Source organism: Macaca nemestrina, chromosome 3 (genome assembly GCF_043159975.1).
Source record: "Macaca nemestrina isolate mMacNem1 chromosome 3, mMacNem.hap1, whole genome shotgun sequence".
Lineage (NCBI taxonomy): Eukaryota > Metazoa > Chordata > Mammalia > Primates > Cercopithecidae > Macaca > Macaca nemestrina.
In genome coordinates, this window is record NC_092127.1 from 16,257,198 (window position 1) to 16,275,242 (window position 18,045).

The 18,045-nt window shown below is 47.0% G+C and overlaps 1 protein-coding gene and 1 long non-coding RNA gene across 3 annotated transcripts in view; one reads left to right on the forward strand and one right to left on the reverse strand.

The window, feature by feature from the left end:
- The window catches only part of LOC105466758 (uncharacterized), a 58,034-nt gene extending 45,789 nt beyond the window's left edge, over nucleotides 1-12,245 (reverse strand). The window contains exons 1-3 of one of the 2 annotated variants that reach the window (XR_003014652.2): nucleotides 12,138-12,245; nucleotides 11,592-11,703; nucleotides 5,732-5,853 (exon numbers count right to left, since the gene is read on the reverse strand). This is a non-coding gene — a long non-coding RNA (uncharacterized lncRNA). The remainder of the gene's footprint in view (nucleotides 1-5,731; nucleotides 5,854-11,591; nucleotides 11,704-12,137) is intronic. The other variant, XR_003014653.2, reaches the window with a different exon arrangement.
- Nucleotides 12,246-12,419: 174 nt separating this feature from the next.
- LOC105466660 (heart and neural crest derivatives expressed 2) lies at nucleotides 12,420-16,064 on the forward strand. Its single transcript, XM_011715739.3, has 2 exons — nucleotides 12,420-13,931; nucleotides 15,291-16,064. Exons 1-2 carry the CDS (start codon nucleotides 13,377-13,379, stop codon nucleotides 15,387-15,389), a joined length of 654 nt encoding a protein of 217 aa, XP_011714041.2. The 5' UTR covers nucleotides 12,420-13,376; the 3' UTR covers nucleotides 15,390-16,064.
- The last annotated feature ends 1,981 nt before the right edge of the window (nucleotides 16,065-18,045 follow it).

Consider the following 18,045-nt stretch of genomic DNA (forward strand, 5'->3'; position numbering starts at 1 on the left):
AAAAAAACTTCTAGCACCCAAGGCAATGAGAAAAAGTCAGTGGAAAAATACAATTATTTCCAAATATTCAGACAGTTAACAATGATTAGAAAAATCATAGGGTCAGTTGAGTGAACCTTTCGATCATAAATGTAGCTGCATTAATACCATGTGATATTAAGGTTTTTAAGCAGAGAAAAGCCCAGTGAGTTGCAGCGGCCACTCTTAATTCTGTGACTTTTTAGTGAAATAGAGCAAATGGAAGTACTAGATAGAGGAAAAGAAATGGCAATGTCAATAGAGAAATGCTTCTGAGGGCAAGTTCTCCTACATGATTGTGTATTCTTGGCTATGTAAGTTGAGGGCTCTTGAGTTTCTCTTCTCATATGTCCCCATTATAAATACCTAAGTCATGCTTTTAAAAAGCAGTATAATTTACAAAGCAGAGTCCATTCCACATGGACTCAAATGCCATCTCGTTACCATGACTATTTTATCTTTGACGAACCATCGTATTTATCTTTATAAGCACTTCATTAAATATCACTCTGTCTGGAAAAAGAAAAATTCAGTTTTCTAAAAACTAAGCAATTAAATATCCCAATTAAATACATAAATTTTGTAATAAAGCAAAAATAGTCACTTGATTAGATTCTGTAATTGTATTACTGACATCATCTTTACTTGAATAGCACAAGTTGTATAGAACTTAACAATGTCTGGAAAAGCAGAAAAAAATACTAGAAATGTAAAGAGGCAGTTTCCTGTTTTATTTAGTCCAGATTAATAACAGTTAAGTTGCCATGTTTCTTCCAGAAAAAGCTTTTTCACTTTTTTCTCAGCAAGTCAGAGTTTATAGAAATCATCTCATAGATGTACTTTATTATTCAAGCTTAACCTGTTTGAAAAAAAATTCAATGCTTTTTGACATCAATTGTTACACTATGCATCCATTTAGAAAAAAAAAGTCACAGTAATAAAAATATTCTTATATTTTATGCTAGTATTAAAAATCACAGCAGCTAATATTGTCCCATATACAAGCATTAACATACGTTTTCTTGATTGAACACTATGCATTCATTTAGAAAAAAACAAAGTCACAGTAATGAAAAGATTCTTATATTTTATGCTAGTATTAAAAATCACAGCAGCTAATATTGTCCCATATACAAGAATTGACATATATTTCCTTGGTTGAGTTTCTTCATCCAGTAAAAAACAATTTGAAAGGCACTGAACGGAAGAAAACAAACAAGCAAACAAAAACAATTCAGTTCTGTTGGATCCAGCTCCTTACCCTCTTGTTTGTAGACAAAGAGCGTCAGCTCCTGTCTAAGCAAACTTTCTTTTTCAGATTTTGTTTATGTATTATTCCACTCTTATTTTCTAAATACCCCTTTAAGCCATCATTTCATAACTGTAGTTAGAAAAGTCCTTGCTCATTTTCTCTGATTTTTTTTCCCCCTTTTTAGATGGACCACAAGCAGTCTCATGGGAAAACTCTACTTTTTGGTAGATTCTGCAGAGGGTAGACAGTCTGTCCAGGGCACTGTTCGTTTGTCACCCAGCACAAATAGAGAATCTCATTACCTACAAAGGTATTAGGAAAGTGTTCCCAGCTGAAACCATTTATCCAATTCCAATTGTTGTTTGAAAGTCTAAAATACTAAAGGCGGCATTATTCCAGGAGCTACTGTTTAAAACAATGCAATGACTGTTCAGAGAAGAAAATCAGTGTTTGAAAATCTGAGTTGGTTTAAAAAATAATAACTATGCATCCAAAAAAGAATTCCTAAAGAAGCACTTACATGCCAGGCACATGTTTTTAATTTTAATAACATTGGTTTACCTAAATAAAAATGTAGAAACTAATAATTGTTCTCTATATGTTCATATTTTAATACTATTCTATTTTAGTGAGTTTGCAAAGAGGCTAATGAATAATAATGTAGAAAAATATGTATCAGTCAGTACAAAGTTGCTGTGGTTTATGGGCACTGCAAAATGCTGTGTTGAAAGCAATTCTGTTAAAAAGTAATTGAAAACTGCTCCAATTTTAAAAGAAATAAATGTAGCCATATCCTTATAGGATAATGTCAGATAAAAAGTAATCATGTTCTCTCTACAATTGGGTTTGCTGGCATTTATATGGGAGTAATAATGCTTTAAGATTATTTTCATAGTTGTTCATTTAACGTGGGATTAACATCAAAATCTTTGTAATTATCTCAGATCACCCATTTAAAAGTGGTGTGGCAAAACATGTTAATGGTTAAGACACCCTAGCAGTTTTAATACTAAACAGATTAACACATGTGAAAGTAATATTATAATTTTTTGCACTGAATAATGTACCAGACCAATTTTTTCAGTGAAAATAGAATTCTTATGAAATGGTACCCTTTCGTTCAAATAGGGAGCTACTTCTTCCTATTTCTTGAAATACTAAAGCAGTCGGTTAGCTAGAAAACTGTATAAGAGCTATATACGTGAGCATGCATGGCTATATGGACTCAAAATATTATTCCATGGCTTTGCCATGGCACAATTTTATGGAAGCGATCATTTCTGAGGTTTGCTTTACATAAGATTTAGAACCAAAAAACTGCAATAGGAGGGTGATACAGAATAGTGAAAATATAATCCAGGTGGGATTATAAACCAAAAATTTTTAAAGCTTGAAGGAGATTGCTTATTGGCCACAACGGCTATGAATTTATTTTATGACCACCAGCAAACAAATGTAGTTCCATACCTTACACATTCTTAAATAATAAGGAAGCACATTTTAATATGTACTCCAGAGTCTCATAAAAATATTTCTCTGCCTCAGCGTCCCATCTCTAGAAGCTGACATGAGAAGAAAATGGGTATTCATTTGGAAAGTAATACAAAGTTGTAACATAATTACCCAAGTCCTGCCTATCTTTCTTGAATTCTTGTGTAAAGCATACTTCACATCCAAGACCTTATTATTTGATAATCCTTGTTACATATTACACGGGTCGGGGAGGGGCCTGAAACCTTACAAACTAAATCGAATGTAGCACATGCAGGTGCCTTTCCCGAGAGCGGGAGATGATGTGTTAGAAGACAGTATCTGTCTCACTTCAGCTGTGTCTGAAAAAGGGGATGGGGTGTCGGGGATTTAAATCATATTGTTTCAACTTATGCAGACAGAATCCATAAAAAGAGATTCATTGTCATATTTTCTTTTTGAAATGTAGTATTTGGTTTTTTTTTTCTTTTTTACTTTAAAAGTGCTCCTTGGTATAGAGCAGAGTAAATATTACAGTTTTGTTCAACAGCAGCCAAGATTTAATTGTCTGTGAAATATAAGGCTTACGACCTGATTTGAGTTCACTACTGTTCTGATACAAACTAGGCTGGCCTACGAAGTGACCGAACGCATCCAGCAGCTAATTTACACAGAAGAGCCATCTCCAAAGAATTAAAAGTGGGCCAGGGACAGCCATACGCCTGCAGGAGCCCATCCAAAGGGTTAGGAGCTTTATTCTTTCTGCAGCAGATTTGAAGTGACTTTGTACAAAAAGTCAAACAAGAATAAACAGCTGTGGAAAATGTAACAAATCATGCTAGCAGTTGAACAGCGAAGGAGAAGAGAAATCCACCAAACCACTAACATACACTGAAGAAAAGCGAAACGGAGGTAGAAGAGAGAGAGAAGGTGGGCAGAAAAGGAAGCTGGTGAGGACACGACACTGGTTTCCACACGCAAATCACGCGCTTTATTATTGCGTATAGCTCAGTGACTGTCAGGAACTGAAAAATGTGTCCTTCAACACAGCTCTGCGTGCCCGCGGCCCTGGGGTACAAGCGAGGCTCCTCCACCCTCCGCCGCTTCCCCCCGCGCGCGTCCCCCTCTCCTCCCTGCAGTGACTCCGCGGGTCGCTTCCTCCACCAGCCCCGAGTGCAGAGGAGAAAGCGAGCGGTTGCAGATTTGCCCCAGTGGCACCGTAGCCACAAGCCAACCCGTAATTGCAAAGCAAACAAAGCTGAAATATTGGATTGGTCTCAATCGTGACAAGATCTACGCTTTTGCCGCCAATCTGTTTGTGCAGCTCTATTTAAAGGCACTTGATTGAGGAAATGTTGAAAATAGCGGTGAGGGTTACCCTAATGAGACCTCGGGAGGGAAGCGGCGGCCTTCGCCCGGCACCAGGGGCTGGGAGATGAGGGTGGGAGGCTCATGGTTAACCCCTTCCTGCTCTCCTCGGTCGAAAGGTCCTCCGAGATGGAGCTGGGGGTCCGCCCTGCCCGGAGCGGTGACCTCTCCCAGCCTGAACCGCGGAGAACCGGCCCCCTGGATGTCGAGAACCGAGGCGGGGGCTGGGGATCACAATGAGAATTTAACCAGGATGGAAGGGGCGCCCCAGTGGCCGTCGCAGTGGCTGGAAAGTTGGCGACCTAAATCGGGGGTGGCTGCTCTGGTAGCCCTCTGGTCCCTGACCCGCAACACTCCCGCACCACCGGCCGAGAGGGCTGAGGCCCTGGCGATCCCCGTGGAGCTGCGGCTGCGCTCAGCTCTAGGGCACCGAGGCGGGGGGTGCGAGTAGGGAGAGCAGCTGCTCTGTTGGGCGACGCAGGCTGGCAGGCATCACTGTCGTGCTGGGTCTTCAGGCAGCTAGAAGGGAACGGAAGAAACCAAAGAGGCAGGAGGAGAAAATACAGGAATACTGAGAGCAACCCGCTCTGGCTGGCGCTTTGATTTTCCAACTTACTCTAGCCTGCCCAGCCCCGGTACTTGTCATCATCCCCATTGTTCAGACGGGGAAACTAAGACTTAGAGACACCGAGGTCCTTGCCCGAGATCATTCAGCCAATCGTGGAGTGCCTAGAGTCGGCCCTGCCCCGCTCCGACTCGGAGCTCAGTATGTTAGGAGTGGGCACCAGAGAGGCCAGGCTGGGGCTGAGCCTCCCTCTGAGCCAGCGCAAGTTGATGCAGACCCAGTGCAGGCCGGATCGAGCCAGAGGACAGCTTGGAGATGAAGATCTGTTCCCTAGTGGGTGACATCTAACTCCTCCACTAGTTCTAATCGTTTTCAAAATAAAGGAAACTAATCTGATTGCAATTGGGGTAGACGGTATTCACCCGATTTCTCTTAGTCATTCATTTTATATGGGCTGTCTAAACATCTCCTTTGTTCAATGCATTGATTAGGTTGTCAAGAAACCCACAATCACAGGAGGTGGCATATGCATGCCCAGAGATCTACCCAAAAGAATATAAGTGACAGCACCAGGAAGGAATTCAGAAGAGAAAACTTCATTTGGGGGAGGGAGTTGGGGGAGAGAGGAGAAGCAATATCTGGAAAGGCTCCCTGGAGGAGGCAGCATTTAGGTTGGACCTAGAAGAAACGAAGTGTGGATTCTCCAAGAGAGATGGGTTGTTTGCCAGCATCCTGGCAAGTCAAGGGGTGCCAGACCCACAGTTGGGGACAAAGTAGGAGTCACACTTTCATCCTCTGCTGCCATCTCCCAGCTGTCCTCCTAATTTGAAGACTGCATTAACCACATTTTGAGCCAAGGTCCTAATCCCTTTTAGGATTGAAAACCTATGGCTTGAGAGTGGACACCCAGCAGGTAGACTGTGACTGTCTAGAGCCCTGAATTTAGACCAAAGGGCAGGGTTGGGAAAATGGCACTAGGGGCGCTCTCACCAGAGCTCCTAACTACTAGAGCCAAGCATTCCCGCGCTTTTCCCAGAGGGATCTGATCTGAGATGTACCTTGGCAAATCTGCAGTTTGTCTTTCTGGAGTCACAGGCAGATGTAGACTGGGAAAGTGAAGATCCCCAGGGGGTGGGGAGGACTGGTTTCAGTTATATTCCCCATGAATGATCTGCGCCTTCTGTCAGCAAAACAAAAAAGCATCAGTCACACAAATTTAGTGAAGTCTCCAAACGTATTCTGAATGAAATTCTGCTTTTTTGTACACAACCAATTTCTTCGTTTGAAGTTGGATGCTTTGCAAGCAGAATGCAATTCCATTTCTCATTCCTCAAAGTTGTGGCCTGTGTTAACTTAAGTAGGCATTCACACAAGTATTAAAAAGAAAAACCATTCTCTTCTGGAAAATGGAACAAAGTAGCACCTCTCCAATCAGGGTGCAGATATATAATCTGTAACAACAAATTAGCCCCCTAGTGCTCTGCATTTCCAGCTAGCATCCTGCCTTCCCTGTTTATAACTTTGCTGCCTGTAATTATTTTTATTTTAATTTTCTGTCACTTTAACAAAAACCAGAGCCTTTTCTTTTAATGTTTTGTACACAACATGTTCGTTTTGATAAGATGTTCTTTCCTATCCTCTTTTAGCTTGCCTTTCCTTGTTTAGAGTTCTGTATCAGGCGTTTCTAATATTTCCCTCTTTTTGTTAAGAACTTGTCCCTGTCTTGCTTTATTTGTTTGTGTGAAATTTAGTTTGAAAGGAGATCAGAGAGAGCAGGAGGGGTTTGTAATAAGAGAATGACCGAATGACCCAAAGGCTGATTATCTATCATTAACTGGAGACTTGGTGTACCCAAATTACCAAAGAGACCTCAGTCTGCCGGATCCTTACCCAGCTAGAAAGGCAAGCCTGGAATGCACACACTGAAACAGGCTCATGGCATTGCAACCAAGGACATAGTTCACACAACATTTACTTAAGGATTTTTCCTGCAAAACTCAACTCGAGTTCAGTAGATAAATTTTTTAGATTTTGATATGTTGTACTCAGGTAAAAATCTATGCCAAAAGATTACCTATAACATTTGTGTAACTAACTTTTTTGTGTCGTTTCGTTAGGAGCGAAATTGCAGTTAATTGTCTAAGCTCCAGAGAATATTGAGAAATCAAACCAAGCTGCTTTTGATCTGCTCACACTGCTAAACCCAAGCCTTGTAAAAATCGAGGTTTGCCATTAATATTGACAATAAAAGTGTTTCTTTTTGTTAACCTGAAACCTAGCCATCCTTGTGTAACTCCCCTATCTATAAGCAAAGGCCCTGGAAGAATGTAGGAAAGGTTTAGAGGAAACTGTCAGAGCTAAAGAAATCCATCTATGTGAATTTGCAAAGGAAGCTGTGGAACAGAACTTCCCAGGAATGCAACACTACAGTTAAAACTGGGAATGTTCCTGGGCCTCAAGTCAGAAGCAAATTTTTTAGTCAAATAAATGTTTTCTCTCCAAAGCCCCATTTTAAATTGCCAATTGCCCTCATATTTTATTCTGAACCCCATAATGCATTGCAGACTAGGTGAAGTCCATTACTTACTATTTCCATAGAACACATATGCAAAATCACACTTCCTCATCTGAATGTTGAGTGATTTCCTCCCGGCTTGAAAGAAAATACCGCTAGTGTGGATGTAATTTGCTTGAAGTAATAATTCGAATGAGTATTTAACATAAATCCTATGGGATGTATGTTTTCACACCGGTTTTGCTCTAAACTCTACATTTTACTACAAACTAGCAAACATTAACAAAGATCAGATTTACTGTACCTCTTAGGACTAGTATAATAACATTAATAATATCTCCCATGTATCTACATCATGCTGCTTCTTTGAGGCCTTCATGGGGTTATCTTATGGTCCCTTTAGTCTGAATGAGTATTTTAGATTTACAGACACACTTAGACACCTGGAAAAATATTTAGTTCTTCCTTATCAATGAAAACTCTCCAGTGCAGCAATATATCTACCAGTTAATACGGGGATCTAGTCATTGATTATTTAGAAAGAAAGGAAAATTCTACTGACTGTGGATATTAAGATTTTTCTTAAAAGACTTCAGCATGAATCAGTATCTCATTCTTCCATGCCAGTTGCAGATTCAGTAATAGGAAACAAGACAAGAAAAGAAAGAAAAAAAAACCTTGTAATCTCAAGTGCTGCTAAAAGGCAAATTACAAGGAAGAAACGGAGAGAAGAAGAGAGGGAGGGAGGGAGGAGGGTGGAGGAAGGAAAGAAGGGAAAGAGGGAGAAGAGAAAGAGGAGGAAGGAATGTGCAGGCACCAAGCAAGCCCTGATTTTCTCCACTTCACTGTTTTCTAATTAGAGCTGGACTAAAGAATTCATAAGCAATCAGCCCCTCCACAGTCATCATTCAGCTGAACTAGCCCCTCCCTGCTCCATCTCTCCATGTAGGGAAGAGAAAGGAAGAGGATCCACTCCCTAAATATACCACCCCTACCCCAAATCCAAAAACTTGCTTAAAAGAAGAAGAAAAAAAACCTCACAAGACACAAGGGCAGCTTTTCTTATTCTTCCTTTTTTGAAATAGACACTCAAATCCAACAGAATTTGGTTCTGCTTTGCAGATGTGTACTTTGAGCAGCACCACACTTCTGGAGCCACTTTCACTTGCTATGTCTGTAGACAACTATTTCTCAAAAGCCAAAAAGAAAAGACTACACAACAAGAACTACGCAAATAAGGACTACACAACCCCAGTTAGAGGGAGACCCTTGCCACCACTCAGACAATATGCATTGTTCTGGGTATCCTAAACATCCTGGGACTAAGTGGATAACATGTAAAATGACTCCGCCCTACCCTGGTACAGAAGAGAATGCAGAGCCATCAGAGTGTCGCAAGAAGTACTGTCCTTGGAGCAGGTGGGCTGAGGTGACATCTTCAAGAATACATTGCTCCTTCTGTCACCTTCCAGGCTTAATGTTCTTTCAGAGGGTTCTTAGCATGTTCTGAGGCTCATATCATGTAAGAGCATTAAAGATTCTTAAGGGAACGGTCAGAGTCACTTCTACTATGTTGATTAGAACAACAAGGTAAAACGAGATTTGGAAGACGATGATGAGAACTGAGCCATAATTCCCATTAACATAAAATGCACATTTATGACCCTCTGGCCTGATTCTTTTTGGGTCTAGTTTATTTTGGGTTCTTCTGAGCAAAACAGAGGATACAAACTGCCCTTGCCTTTGAAATAATAAACACCCTGAGACAATCTGTATTTTCCCTAAAACCTAACTAAAGATTTTTTTAAATTAGTTTAAACCAGATTGATTTTTTAAAGTATAATAATATCTCACAAGACCAAAATGTTTGCATGAGCATGTTCAGCCTCTCTGGTGCTCTTTCAGTCTTTTTCCAGGGAAACCAGTACCAGTGACGGCAAAGAGACAAGAGACATGAGGAGCAAAATAAATGTTGGAACCTGATTCTGTCTATTTGGCTGAAGGCAGATGACATGTGCAGTACAGTAGGTGCACCATCAGATACAACAAAGGCACAAAATCCCAAACACTCGCCCAAACCTGGGCTGCCTCTTTGTGAAGCAGTTTCTGGACCCGAGTAAGGCCGGTTTCGGCTCAGCCCTCAGCCTCTGAGGATAGGCAAAGAAGCACCCCTAGCTAGGATTCCTCCACAGGCAGCCAGAGGAGCCACCAGCAAGCCAGTTCCCTGGGCCTTTGAATACTTAGAACATGTGCATCAACAGCCTCACTAGTGCAGCCCAGGAGTGGGGTTCCCCTGCTGACATCGCAGTCAGGGACTGTGCCTTTCTCCCTTTCTTCTCCCACTTTCCCTCTCATCAGCAACACCACCCTCTCCTTCATCGCCACCACTATCAGCACCTCCATCACTACCACCAGGATGCCCAGGACACCTAAACTGGGGGCAAACTTGAGATGGTATCCTTGCTTCATAGCTTCCCAAAGGAGCAGGCTAACCCAGTATCCTAGAAAACCTGGAAGACAACAGGCCAAAGGACACTGCAAGAGAAAAGCGGATGTGTTTGTGCATTTAGGGTAGAGCTCAACCATTCCGGTCCAGCCTGGCCTCCCTGAGTCAGTTACTACAGTTGGGGACACCACTAGGGTTCACCCAATTGTCCCCTCTTGTCCAGCCACCTTTCTAAGGCAGTGGCCTCTGGATTTGGGTTTCTGAGCTACATCAAGTCTTAGGCCCTTGGACCACAGCAGTTAACTGATAATGACAATGTCAGTGAGAACTGATGTTCAGATTACCATCTTTTATGATTTCGTTTTTCTGTACCATGTTGCCCATTTCCTTTACCACTTGCAATGCTATCTGGGGCCACAAGGCAATTCATTCATTTTTGCTTTTTTGTTTGTTTGTTTCAATTAAAAGTATAAGAAAAGCTAAATGTGGCAAGTTCTGAAGCTTTCAAAATTGAGGCCACTCACCGCTGGTCTCTGATGGACAGAGCACCTCAGTCCCCAACTCAGCCCTCCTCTGGACTCTTCTTCCTCCCTTCAATTCCCAAAACTCCCTTTGAGTCTGAAAGCAGCCAACCAACTAATTTCCCTGAATTTTTATATGTTCCCAGCCCTAGTGCAATCTTACTTTGTCTACCTGCTCCCAAGACCTAAATGTGTTTTTATAAACAGACTTTTTAAAAACGTATCAAATGTCAGAGAATTGAACTACCAGTATTTACACATTCAGGGTTTGCCTCCGGGTGAAAATGTAAACAGAACCCCCAACCACACTACCTGTATTCTTTCCTTGAAGAACCAGGTCTTAAAAAGGCACTCCTTGTGCTCAAAACTGCAGACCCACGCAAGTTGGGGATTTAGAGCGGCAGGTCACTATTTTGTTCCGAGCTCAACTGCAAGCCCCTGGCGCTTACCAACGAGCCTAGTTTCAGTTAATCCCTATTCTGGGTTCAGTGCCTTAAGACGCTGGGCCGGGGACTTTCGAGGATGTTAACCCATTACCTAGAAAAGGAATAGACCCTGCACCGACTCTTATCCTGGGCTTTTAAGTCCCTGTCTCCTACCGCCCAGCCGCGGCAAACCTGAATATATACATTTCTCAACCCTGCTGCCCAAGACTCTAGGGCTAATGGAGGGCAGGGCCCCAGCACAGAGTCAACGGCAACACCGAAGTTGGGCGCCCTCCATTCGCACTGACCTCGCCTTTCAGCCCCAACCACTTTGTCGGCGGTGAGCAAGGAAAGGACTGTCTTTGTGGAGTCCTTCGGGTGGGCATCCTTTTGTGGCCTGCGGCTGGACTCTGCCCGCCTCCAAAGGGCGATGCCCAAGGTAGAGTATTTGGTCTCCCTTGGGCTACCCTGGCCTGCCCAGTGGCCAGCCCCAGGCCGCCCCGTCTCGCTGGCGCCTGCACACTCTGCCCTCGCCTTGCTCTAATTTACAGCCCACAGGCTCCTGTTGACACCGTTTTCCACACCGAACTCCTTCGGGTGGAATCTGCATATACACATCCGCCTCCCCTCTCGGCTTGGGGCCAAGCCTGGGGTGATTTCAGATCCATTGACCACCCGCCCTGGCGGCACGCGAACCTTCTCAAGAAGCTCACGCCACGGGGGCACTGCGGCCCGGGTGCCCCGCGGCCGGGTGACTTACAAGTGGAGATCCATTTTCCGTCATAATGTGTTCAAGATCACCAAGGCCGGCAGTCTAAACATCCACGAGCCGTCCTCCTGGCCTGCCTCTTAAACTGGCGTTTAATGGTTCCCCTCCGATAACTAAACCTGCTTTCCACAGATGCCCGCTTTTATGAGGGACGCAGGAATGCAGAGATATATTTATATGTTTGTTCATAAAAACTGGAAAATAAGCTCTGAACACGCTGTAAAAAATATTCAGTTACTTACCAAGCAGGCTAGTTAAACCAGGGAAACACCGATATCAGCCACACTACAGATTCGGGGAATCGAGGTGCCCGCACTTTGAAATCGCCCAAGGTCTTCGTTGGGGCTGGTGTCCCTGAAGGATGTGGAAATAACAGCATTTACAATCGGCTTGACCGTTCGCCCGGAGGACTCAGCGGTCATCTCCAAAGTTTGCCGCAATAACGTGAGCCACCCCAAACAGCTCTAACCGGGGTAACTTGGTGGGTAGGTAACTCAATGGCCACTGAGACTGGCGTTTCGAGCCTGTAAACTGGTCAAAGAAACACCCTTCTCCAGCCGCTCCTTATCCTTGCTGGGGCAAAGAGCGCCGGCTCCCAGCCGCGCCTTTGTGGCGGACCCCACCGCCCGCCACGAGGCTCCCGGCGCCCCTGCATAAAATTGTAAGAGGCTGCCTGCGTCTATTTTCTTACCTCGACTACCTACAAAGCACTTCGAAAAGCAGTACCTGCGTTTTCTTTCTTTCTTTCTTTCTTTTCGACCAGAAAAGAGAGCAGAGTGATACTGTACCTGGTTAGAGATTCTTCAATATTTGAGACTTGGGGGGAAAAATATTTTAATAGTGAAGCATCTGTTAAACACTTGCATTATCCTCTGGCTGATTAAAAAAAAAAAAAAAGTTTTTTTAACCCTGCCCCCCCGCCCTAAGTTTTAATTATCTTATGGTTATGAGGAGGTAGCCAATCCTGGAAGAGGACCTCGGCAATTAGCAACGTGAACATCAAAAAGTTTTATTGCCGAGAGCTCCAGGCGCCGCCCCCGCAGCCCCGGGATTGGCGTGAGGAGCCTCTGACGACATATATTAACCCGAGCAGCCCTAAAGATGTAGCTGTACATGGAGATCTTGCTGGGAAAATCTGCTTGCTCCCCTCACGTCGTCCAGCCCAGGAGAACCACCGCCGTCACCCCGGAGCTTCCTGAGCCACTGCGCAGAGCCCTCCGAGAGCCCGAGCCGCGGCCTTCGAGCTCCAAGGCTCATTCAGGGCCCCAGATCCTTAACCCGAAAGGAGAGGATCTGAGAAAATGGATGCACTGAGACCTCTCTGAAAACCCTCCGAGAGAGCCCGAGAGGAGCGAGGACACGTTACTCGCAGCTAAAATCACATTTAAGGACCAAAACAACAACAACCAAAAATTTCATTAAAACAATAAGCGCCCAAGAACCCAGATCGGGCTGGTAGGGGGAGGGGAAAAGCGGGAAGGGGAGGGTCGCACGGAGGTAGTTTTGCAGTAAGCAGTCGACCCCGCCGCCTCCCGGCACAGCTGGACCGGCTCCTCCAGCCGCGGCTCAGACTCGCCCCTGGATTCCGGGTTAGCTTCGGTGCCAGGACCGCGGCCCGGGCTTGGATTCCCGAGACTCCGCGCAGCAGCCTCGCCTTTGTATGAGCACGAGAGGATTCTGCCTCCGCGCAGCAGCCCGGGAAGCAGGAGCCGAAGCACGGGCCGTGGAGCAAGGCGGGAACCGGCGGCGGCGGCGGCGGCCAGGGGCGCACGGTGCCAGGACCAGCTCGCCGCGCCCCATGGGGAGCCGGCGGCCGCAGCGCTGCTGAAGCGGGCCCGGCTGGCCAGGCGGGGGGACGGGGCCCGGGCTGCAGCAGCCCCCTCTGCGGCTGCCGGGCGGGCCCGGGCTCCCGGGGGCTGGGGGGTGGGGGGTGGGGGAGGACGCCGAGCGCCGAGGCAGGGGCCCGGGCCGAGGGCGCGGCGGGGCTGCGCGCACGCTGGGGCGCGTGGAGGGGCGCGGAGGGCGAAATGAGTCTGGTAGGCGGTTTCCCCCACCACCCGGTGGTGCACCATGAGGGCTACCCGTTTGCCGCCGCCGCCGCCGCAGCTGCCGCCGCCGCCGCCAGCCGCTGCAGCCATGAGGAGAACCCCTACTTCCATGGCTGGCTCATCGGCCACCCCGAGATGTCGCCCCCCGACTACAGCATGGCCCTGTCCTACAGCCCCGAGTATGCCAGCGGCGCCGCCGGCCTGGACCACTCCCATTACGGGGGGGTGCCGCCGGGCGCCGGGCCCCCGGGCCTGGGGGGGCCGCGACCGGTGAAGCGCCGCGGCACCGCCAACCGCAAGGAGCGGCGCAGGACTCAGAGCATCAACAGCGCTTTCGCCGAACTGCGCGAGTGCATCCCCAACGTACCCGCCGATACCAAACTCTCCAAAATCAAGACCCTGCGCCTGGCCACCAGCTACATCGCCTACCTCATGGACCTGCTGGCCAAGGACGACCAGAATGGCGAGGCGGAGGCCTTCAAGGCAGAGATCAAGAAGACCGACGTGAAAGAGGAGAAGAGGAAGAAGGAGCTGGTCAGTACCAGGGGGCGGCAGGCGGTGGGGCTGAGGGGATCAGGGAACGGGTGCTCCCGGCCTCTTTCCAATTGGGCTGAGAAATGGCAACTCGTGTTCTTTGGCTGCGTCCCGCGCCAAGGTTGTTTGCACCAGGTAGTGTGAGGATGGCTTCCGGCATAAGCAGAGAGTTGAGGGGAGGGTGTCAGCAGGAAGAGGAAAAGGTTAGGGATGCTTTGCGCTGGTGATCTTACCTCCGGGTTATCACTGCTCCCCTAGCACTTAGGACGGACCTCGAAAACTCTGGGTCTTGATCTATCGCGATCGCACTGGTCTGGACGGACGCCTCATCCCGTATCTGTTAGACCCTTCTTTCGGCCTCCAATCGGATCTTGCTTTCAGATGTTTCCAGAATAAGTCTCCAAGAAGCCCTTGATTCCCATTATTTCACTATTGATAGCACTCCCTACCCCACTCCCAGAAGGAGGCTGCCAGTGAGACTGAGTCCTGAGTTTTGTGGTTGTTCTCATACTATGCCCTGAAGACGTAATGGTAAACATAAAATAAGTACTTTTGACTTCAAAATACAGTTCCAATTTTTCCATGGCTATGACGTTAAAATGTAATTTCCCAGATAAATATATTCCATTGGCATTTCTAATTTTATTTGAATGAGCCGGTACATTTTAAGGGGGAAAAGGTATTACTGTGGTCATTGTTTCAAAAATAACACGAAAGTAAATTGAGCCGCTTAAAGTTTTCTAAGATTCCTACCAAGTGCCCACAGGGCGGTGGTGCAGGATAGAGCTATGTCCACGAAGGGCCCGGAAAATAAAATTTGTCAAATTTTTCTTCTTTGGTCCCTGCAGCCCTTTGGTGGCTGCATAATCGAGTGACCTCCCGAATAACCAGAGATTTCAGAGGCCTTGAAGGAGAGGCACTGCTGAGCCGGAGGCCGAGAGCCTCTGGCCGAGAGGCCCAGGCCGAAACAGGCTCCTTCGCCCTGTTTTTCCTAGAGGTGGATCTGGGATTGCTAATGAAAACAGAGAAACCAGACTTAGCGCCGACTCCAGCGCCCGCCCCTACATCTGGAGTAAGAGAAAAGGCCCCCAGCTCCTCCATAAACGACTCGAAAACCGGCGGTTGTTTATAAACTTGTGGATCCGGTAGTTGAGCTCTGCAGCTCGGAGGCCTCCGCGCCGGCTAGGGTAGCGCTAACCTTTGTAGCTTCTCTGCAGGGGCTGGGACTCCCCCATCGTATCCTTTCCTCTCTGGTTCACTGTCTCCTCCGGCCCAGGAAGTGCCGGGTCGGTGTGGAACCAGGTATCCTCTCTGAATTTCTCTTTCCACTTTTCTTGTCCTCGCCTTCCCTCTGTCCAGAACGAAATCTTGAAAAGCACAGTGAGCAGCAACGACAAGAAAACCAAAGGCCGGACGGGCTGGCCGCAGCACGTCTGGGCCCTGGAGCTCAAGCAGTGAGGAGGAGGAGGCGAAGGAGGAGGAGGAAGAGAGCGCGAGTGAGCCGGGGCCAAGGCGCCAGATGCAGACCCAGGACTCCGGAAAAGCCGTCCGCGCTCGGCTCTGAGGACTCCTTGCATTTGGAATCATCCGGTTTATTTATGTGCAATTTCCTTCCCCTCTCTTTGACCCCCTTTGAGGCATCCGCTCCCCGTCTCCCCCTCCAAAAAAAAAATGGATATTTGAAGAAAAGCATTCCATATTTTAATATGAAGAGGACACTCCCGTGTGGTAAGGGATCCCGTCGTCTCGTAGATTCTGTGTGCGTGAATGTTCCCTCTTGGCTGTGTAGACACCAGCGTTGCCCCCCGCCAACCTATCCAACCCCTTCCAGATAAAGACAGTGGGCACTAGTGCGTTTGTGAAGTGTATCTTTAATACTTGGCCTTTGGATATAAATATTCCTGGGGATTATAAAGTTTTATTTCAAAGCAGAAAACAGGGCCGCTAACATTTCCGTTGGGGTCGGTATCTAGTGCTGTCCGTTCATCTGTGGTCGTTCCCTCTTTGAAGATGTTTCCAACAGCCACTTGTTTTGTGCACTTCCGTCCTCTAAAACTAAATGGAATTTAATTAATATTGAAGGTGTAAACGTTGTAAGTATTCAATAAACCACTGTGTTGTTTTTTTTTTTTTTACAGAAACCCTAATCTTTTAATGGTTGATACCTCAAAAGAGTTTTGAAAACAAAGCTGTTATACTTGTTTTCATAATATTTAAAATATTCAGAAGTAAACTAAATTATCATGATTGCCTCTAACTTTATTTTAAAGACTCAGTGGTTCCAACCAGGCAACCTGACCTGCGGTCTACGCAGGAGGAGGAGGTGCTCTTAAAGAGAAGTGTCCTTGTTACAAACCCTACAAAGGGTCTGGGCTCTGTCGGTGTGGTGTCTCTTTCCCTCTTCCACCAGCTGGAGAACGCTGAGTATTCTCTAGAAGGAAGATCTGGGCTGGAGAACCCAGCCCGGCAGTTCGCTCAGAAGCTGTAAAGGTGCTCTTGCGTTCCTGAAATCAATCAGAAGCCGTTTCTTGAGGCCGTCAGTTTTTGTTTGGAGAGTGTGTTTCTGGTGGAGGAGTTGTGAGAACCCCGGCATTATTGCTGCAACGGGAACTAGTCTGGGTGTTTAATTCAAACTATGGGGCTTTCATCCAAGAAAAAAAAAAAAGGAAAAAAGAGAAGAGAGGATTTTGCTTGTATTCTATACGGGGGATTCTCATCTGAGCAGGCGGGAAAGGGGAGTGGAAGGAGTTTCGAAAAAGTCCATGATTAAGTAACAAGGAATTTTACGTGAAGTAAGAAATCGCGAACAAGACCACGGATTTAAAGGAGGGCGAGGGGTGGGTTAGATTTACAAGGAGTTACAGGGAACTCAATATTAACTGTGCGGTGTCTGAAGTCTTCCCGGCCGCAGCCCAGCGGAACAAGCGACACCCTCCCGGGACTACTGGCAGCCGGGGACCCGGGATCTCTCCCTGTTGGGTCTTTGGGCTCCCTGAGTCCCAGCTCGTCCCGGAAGAAAGTCCCAGCGGCCTCCTTTGCCTGCAGCCTTGGCGGAAGCTTGAATCTCAGCTCTAGAAACCGGAGAAACTAAAGTGCCTGTGCCGGCTGAGGGGAGGGGGGAGGAGGCTGGGAGGGATTTTGGAAGGGGGTGGGCGGAGGAGAGAGAAAGGTGAACCGTATTAAAAAGTGGTTTGTTTCATGAAACACCGCGTATATAAATCTGGTGTTGGAGAGGCTTGCCAGAGGGTTTCCATCCTGGAACCCATCCTCAGGGTGATGTTCGCACCTTGGCCTCGGGCACAGACCCTCCCGCGATATCCCAAGGGTTCCCGCGCCTAGCTGGTGTCCACTATGACCCCTCTGCCTGCAGCAGGCCGAATCAGACCCGGCGTGGGCGATTTCAGAAGTGCCCAGGGAGAGAAACAAGCTAGAGGCTCTGCGGGCTTCTGCGGGCGGCTGACAACGCGAGGGCGAGGGGTTAGAACAACTCGGCCAAAGCGATCTGAACTTTCTCCTCTTGGGTCAGCCGGCGCTGGGTCGACCTGGTGGGCGCGGGGCTGTGTTTACAGACACTTGCCTTTGTTTATAACACAGAGAGGAGGTGTGGGGGAGGCGCGCCCTGATTTTCTGTTGCTCTCCCAATCCTCCTGCGTTTGATCGAGTGGTTCCCTCCCTCTCCTGGTTTCAGTTGTCTTCTGCGTCTTTATTTTAATCCGCTCAGGAGAAAGCCATCACGTCCTAGACTTGGAAGAAAGGAGCCTACCAAAGTGTTGGAGTAAACAGTGGTGGAGGAGGTGAGGTTTTAAAAACAGGAACCGGAGAGGAGTTGTCTTCACCAGGCACGTACCCTTCTGTGCGCCTTGCGTAGCTGGTCTCCGCCATCTGGGCCTTAAGACACTTCTGCAGGTTTAACACTTTCTCTGGCTTATTAAACAACAGCAGAGGGAAACCAAAAGAGCCTGGCTCACCATTGCTACGGAGAAACTTGATAATACACATGCTTTTTAAACCTGCGCTCCTCTTTGGCCCCGGCCAAGCGCAGCCTGCCTCCTCTTCCTCAGGGCCAGCAGCACCAGGCCTGGTCACCCCACCCGCCCTGCCATTTCAACTCGCC

Coding starts and splice junctions, on each gene's coding strand:
- LOC105466660 (XM_011715739.3), top strand. CDS start 13,377: ATGAGTCTGGTAGGCGGTTTCCCCCACCACCCGGTGGTGCACCATGAG. Junction 13,932..15,290: donor AGAAGAGGAAGAAGGAGCTG/GTCAGTACCAGG, acceptor CCCTCTGTCCAG/AACGAAATCTTGAAAAGCAC.